Source organism: Myotis davidii, unplaced genomic scaffold (assembly GCF_000327345.1).
Source record: "Myotis davidii unplaced genomic scaffold, ASM32734v1 scaffold281, whole genome shotgun sequence".
In the NCBI taxonomy this organism is placed as follows: Eukaryota; Metazoa; Chordata; class Mammalia; order Chiroptera; family Vespertilionidae; genus Myotis; species Myotis davidii.
Window position 1 is genome coordinate 2,517,981 of NW_006293784.1, and position 6,704 is coordinate 2,524,684.

Below are 6,704 nucleotides of genomic sequence, written 5' to 3' on the forward strand. Positions count from 1 at the left end.
CTGAGGGCTCCCAGTATGTGAGAGGGGGCAGGCTGGGCTGAGGGACACTCCCCACCACACACACGCACACACACACACCCAGTGCACGAATTTTGTGCACCGGGCCCCTAGTATATCTATACAATGGAATACTACTTAGCAATAAAGAATGAACCACTGCACTTTGCCACATCTACTGCGAGGATGAAGGCAATTCTCAGCCATCAGAATGACATCCCAGAAAATGTGGACATCACTCTGAAGGGACACACAGTTATATACTGAGAAGGGTCCCAGAGGCACCTGTAGAGGATCTTCAATCACATCAATGTAGAACTCAGTCCCCTTGGAAAGAAAAAGAGGAGGCTCCAGGTTGAGAAATGGTGGGAAAGTAGAAAGGAACTGGCCATGGTTAGCACTAACTGCAGATAGTATCTATGTTTCTGAACAGGGAATATTTCAGCAGGCTGATGAATAAGTTCTAAATTGTTCAGCTATAGGAACAGCAAAATGTCAAATGATTCCTCAGACTTGTTTTCGATATTTTAAAGATACAATAAAAGCCACACATTGAAAAAGATGTACCACTGATACACACAAAAACATGTATAATTCTCAAAATAAGAAAGCTGAGTGAAAAAAGACAGGTAAAAAAGAATACAGACTATAAAATTCTATGTAAAATTATAGCAAAAGCAAACTATGCTATAAGATAAAGCAAATCAGTTATGGCCTTGAGATGAAAGTAGAGGGAAAATGGATTACAAAAGGGCATTAGAAACTTTGGGAAGGGGGTGATAAAAATATGTATTATCTTAATTGTGGTCATAGTTTCACAAGTGAATAAATATGTCAAAACTTATTAAATTATATTGCTTTAAATACGTACACTTTAGTGAATGTTAATTCTACTTCAATAAAGGTGAAAAAGCAAAATAAGTAAAAAAGATTGGTAGTACCTACCAAAATTTTTAATACTCTGCTGTTAGAAATTTCTCCTATATACTCACATATACACACAGATAAGAATGTACACTGAAAACATGTGATATTAAACATCTGGAAACAACCAAAACTTCCATTAATATATGACAGGTTACATAAATTACACTTGACCCTTGAACAACTTAGGTTTAAATTGTGTGGGTCCTTTATACACAGATATTTTTTTCAATAAACACTGTGAATGTATTTTTCTCTTACAATTTTCTTAACATTTTTTCTTTAACTTGCTTTATTGTAAGAATACAGTATAATAAAATATACAAAATATGAATTAATCAACTATATATGTTACCAGTAAGGTTTCTGATCAACAGTGGGCTATTAGTAGTTACGTTTGGTGACAGTCAAAGTTATTTGAGAATTTTTAACTGTTTGGGGGTCAGCACCCCTCACCCCCCACATTGTTCAAGGGTCAACAGTATTACATTTTCAAAAGCTAGAATGCTCTGCAAGTACATCATAGGAATGTAGTCAATAATATTGCGATAACTATGTATGGTGTCAGTTGGGTACTGGAAATATCTGGAGTGGGAGGCTACTATGTAAAGTATATGATTATCCAACCACTTTACTATATACCCAAAACCAATACAAAATAATAGTGAAAGTAAACTGTAATTGAAAAATTAAAAAAACTTAAAAACAAAAAAAGAGAATGACATACATCTATATGCTCAAACATGAGAAGTTATCCACAATCCTATATAATAAAACCCTAATATGCAAACTGACCGGATAGTGGAACGACCAGCGGAATGACCGGTCACTATGACGCGCACTGACCACCAGGGGGAAGATGCTCATTGCAGGAGCTGCCCCCTGGTGGTCAGTGCACTCCCACAGGGGGAGTGCCACTCAGCCAGAAGCTGGGTTCACAGCTGGCGAGCACAGCAGCGGTGGCGGGAGCCTCTCCTGCTTCCGCGGCAGGCGGGCAGTAAGGAGCGAGGGATCCTGAACTGCAAGAGCCCCAGACTGCGAGAGGGATGTCTGACTGCTGCTTTAGGCAAGATCCGCAGGGCAGCAGGTGGACATCCCCCGAGGGGTCCTGGACTGCGAGAGGGCACAGGCCAGGCTGAGGGACATCCCCCACCCGCAGTGCACGAATTTAGTGCACGGGCCTCTAGTATATTGATAAATGAATGAACTAAATTGCAAAGGAAGTCATATGGCACAATCCTCATTGTGTTTAATTTTTACAAAAAAGAAATGCATAGTAATTGCAAGCTGAGGTTACATATGGTTGAACAGCACCCTTAGCATACTTAAAAGACTCTATTAGTGCAAATATTTTATAATTTTTCACAAAAAAACACTACATAATAGTTGAGATTGACACCATCACTCTTAATAATAATTAAGTGCCCAAAAAATATTAGCTGCTACATGCCAGGCATAACATCATCCCAAGCACTTTGTACAACTTGCCACTTATTTAATCTTCACAACAAACCTGTAAAGTAATATTCTTTTTTTAAATATATTTTTATGGATTTCAGAGAGGAAGGAAGAGGAAGAGAGAGAAACATCATTGACAAGAGAGAATCATTGATCAGCTACCTCCCGCACGCCCTCCCCCACCCACTGGGGATCGAGCCTGCAACCCAGGCATGTGCCCTTGACCAGAATCGAACCTGGGACCCTTCAGTCCGCAGGCCAATACTCTGTGCACTGAGCCAAACCAGGCAGGGCAGTAATATTCTTTTTATCACCATTTTAGAGATTTAGGAATCTGAGAGTGGGGGGGCAGGGGGGTGTCAAAAACTCTTCTAAAGATCACACAACTAGTGAATGGTAGCACAAGAACTTAAGTTTCTTTTATTCCAAAGCTGATGCTTTTAACCACTGCACCAAAATGTCTCTCTATAAGCATAATCTAGAAACTAAGATCCCATAAATGAGTACAGCAACTGGGAACACAGTGTTAGTAAAAATAATATAATCAAAAACACAGTTTTAATTTCTGTTTCTGTATTTTAGTAGGAAAAAACCCTGGTATTTACATATGTATATAATTGTCCTCTGTTAGGTATTTTATTAATCAATCTACTTTGGCCATATGTTTTCAATAATTTCTTAATTTGTTACATTCTAACTTCTACATATAATATATAAATGTTAGTTTCTATTCTAATTCCAAATTATATAAACGCAAAATACATAAAGCCAACAGGAGACACAAATAATATATTTCCCAAGGGGGAATTACGAGCACTAAACTTACACTAGCTGTGGCAATTTATTATTATTGACACCATTCCTACTATAAATTGTACGTTTTTGCATTTAGTTGCAGCACATTACATAGACTGCTTTTTGCAATTAACCTCCACAAGAAATTAAATATTAATAAATGTGCCAGTTACAATTAAAGGAAATAAGACAGTCATAATCTGAATAATGCAGAAACATCCATGGTAACATATTGCACTTTAGATCTTAAAAATTATATTTAACCTACCTTAAGAGTAAGTTTTTGTCTAAATTTTTGCTTATAAACCTCAACTTTCTAAAGAAATTCACTCCCTGTGCTATTAATTGATTGGGATTAGAGCAAAAATGGATAAGGAATATTTATCTACTAACAACATATTTTATTAAATTTTAAGATATCAATTATGTATTCATTTGACTGGCAACATTAGCATTTTTAGAAAATAAAATAATATGTAGCTCAGCAAATTCCTGTTCCGTAAAACTGCACATTATATAATATTGATTTCTACCTAATTCTTCATTTGCATGTATGGGCAACACAAGAATCAGAAGGCAAAAATTAAAATAAATGTTCAATAAAAATATTATGCATAATCTTTTCTTGTCAAAAATATTGTAATATATTTTCTATAAAGCAAATATACCTTAAAGTATTTTAAAATAAAACTAAAAATAAAGTAAATATTAAAATTACATTTTTAATGCCAAAGAATATAGAAATACATCCTCAAATGGTTCTCATATATGCTCCAATAGATGTCAAAAATATAACATCACACTTCACAATCCTATTACTTTTTTAGTTATTTTCCCTCATATTTTCTACTCTAACACCACAGATTAGTACCAAAAAATAAGATCAAATAAAACAACTTGTTTTGGGAACATTATCTGAAACAGAACTGATGCTCTGTTTATTGACAAGTTAGTTATACGTAGAAAGTAAACATTATAGAAATATTTATGAAGAAATTATACTAACATTGGTAAATTTCAAGACATTTATATTTTAATAAAATGAACTGTTTCAAAGTAAATCAGAGTTAATGGGAGATGCAGTTTGCTTCAGTTACCTGAAATTAGAATAGCAGGCTCATTAAATATATATAAATCAGTGATGCAGAGGCACTGCACCATATTGATGGAGCCCTCATTAATTTTCAATGATATAGCCACTATCATATTTGTGTTCTAAAAAAATTGAGTGAGGTATACAACCATTTCTCTTCACTTCAAAACTGTTCCTTACATATTTTAACTTAGTAAATGAAAGGAAACCTAAATCCAAAACATTTCTAAATAAGTTCATTAAATTTTAGTCTTTTTTAGAGACACTATATATATATGTTTATCTGTAAATGTATGTAGTATATATTTCTTGATATATAATATGAAAAACTGAAATATGCAAAATAAAAATACTATAAAATAACTAACTTATCCTTATGAGGTAGTTGATATCATCTTTCTAGACATTTGAATATAACACAAAGTAAAGTCTAAATTATAGATTTTTCAGAGATATTGTGAGATCTTTTACTTTCCAGAAAAACTAACAAAAAAACGGGAAATAAACTTTGCTTCTAATTTAACTAAAAAGAAAAAGTTATCCTCCAAATCATTTTACTACATAACAAATACTTCATAGTTAGGCTTCCTACTTTGTATATGACTATACCTCAAAATTAAATGCCATGATATTGTTTATATATTATCAAATAAAAAGATATAATTATTATCAAATAAAGAGGCAAAATACAGAATTGATGGGAAAATCATTATAATGTTTAAAGATTTTTTTATTTTAAGTCAGTATCTTGGAAACTAAAATATAAAAAGAAAATAGTTCTAGCATATTAAATTGATTTTGATAATATTCTAGTATTTTTTCATTTTTTACTTAAAATGGGCTTGAGTTGCAATCTCATTGCATTACATTGACAAGAATTTTATTTAGCGAATGTGATCAAATTTTAATTGCGTAATTCCTATCTGCGATTTACAGAGAAAGAAAAAAATGGAACTGGTGGGTGGGCAATACAATCATATAACCTACTTAGGCTTCAGTTGCCCCATTATTAAGAAAGGGGGGACAGATGTAGAATAGAACTAAAAAGGTAATTGCTAAACTCCTTCCTATTTTAAATTAACTGAGTCTGCCAGCTTCCTATCAATCCTTTTGACAAAACAAACAGTTCTGTAGCATGTACTTTTTACAGACTTCCATCCTCAGCCTGACAGCCAAATCAGACATCATATTCCACTTTCCTAAAGGTTCTAATCCTATATAATAAAACCCTAATATGCAAATAGACCGAACATGGAATGACCAGTCACTATGACATGCACTGACACGCTCAACACAGGAGCTGCCCACTGGTGGTCAGTGCACTCCCACAGGGTGAGCGCTGCTCAGCCAGAAGCCGGGCTCATGGCTAGCGAGCACAGCGCCGGTGACGGGAGCCTCTCCTGCCTCTGTGGCAGCACTAAGGACCCCTCGGGGGATGGCTGACTGCCAGCTTAGGCCCACTTCCTGGCAGGTGGACATCCCTCAAGGGGTCCCAGACTGAGAGGATGCAGGCCGGGCTGAGGGACACCCCCCCAGTTGACAAATGTCGTGCACCAAGACTCTAGTATTTACATCAGGGGTCCTTAAACATTTTAAACAGAGGGCCAGTTCACTGTCCCTCAGACCGCTGGAGGGCCAGACTATAGTTTAAAAAAAAAAACTATGAACAAATTCCTATGCACACTGCACATATCTTATTTTGAAGTAAAAAAACAGAACGGGAACAAATACAATATTTGTATTTGCAGGTGGCCCGCAGGCCGTAGTTTGAGGACCCCTGACTTAGATATTCCTCTTCGGTGACTGATCCACAAAAACATTCATGCATTTGGAGCCACCTAAACATTTTTGTTCCCTTGATGCTTATTTTGAAGTTTAGAGTATACCCACCAAAATTATTTGCTTCCCCAAAGGCCCTGTTTCCCAAATCAGGAGAATGGTTACAATTAGGTTTCAGAATTTCAGGTTTCTGTTTTTGTTTTTGTGTGTTTGTGTGTTTGTGTGTGTGTGTGTGTGTTTCTTTTTGCCCGGGCATCAGTAAGTTTTAATTTAGCTTACAAAACTCTGCCTTATTAACATGAAAAGCACACTATAATTTAATGTTTAAGCATTACCTTTTAGGAAGTAATGTGACACAGAGTTCAATGCAAAATCTAAAAGGTTACAATCTAAGTCTAATATTAATTTTAAAAATCTCAGCAACTTCTATGTTGAAAAAGACCGAACCAACCCCTTACAAGAGTAAAACTACGAAGAATGTTAAAAAAAAAAAAAAAAAGAATGTGTATCTTCATTATAAAATTCTTCTCTAGCAGGGGCAAGGTTTTAATTTGTTCTCTCAAAACCAAAGATATTTTTCCCAAATGAAAAAAAATCTTTGTTCCTACTATAAAACTCTTCTTTCCACCTACGGCATTTTACACAAAAGCACCATAGA

At 35.1% G+C, this 6,704-nt stretch overlaps 1 protein-coding gene across 1 annotated transcript in view; it reads right to left on the minus strand.

The window, feature by feature from the left end:
* Nucleotides 1-6,704, minus strand: part of MNAT1 (MNAT CDK-activating kinase assembly factor 1) — a 209,651-nt gene that overhangs the window by 184,737 nt on the left and 18,210 nt on the right. Inside the window, exon 2 of the mRNA XM_006767648.2 lies at nucleotides 5,519-5,534. Coding sequence (XP_006767711.1) covers nucleotides 5,519-5,534 — 16 coding nt within the window. The remainder of the gene's footprint in view (nucleotides 1-5,518; nucleotides 5,535-6,704) is intronic.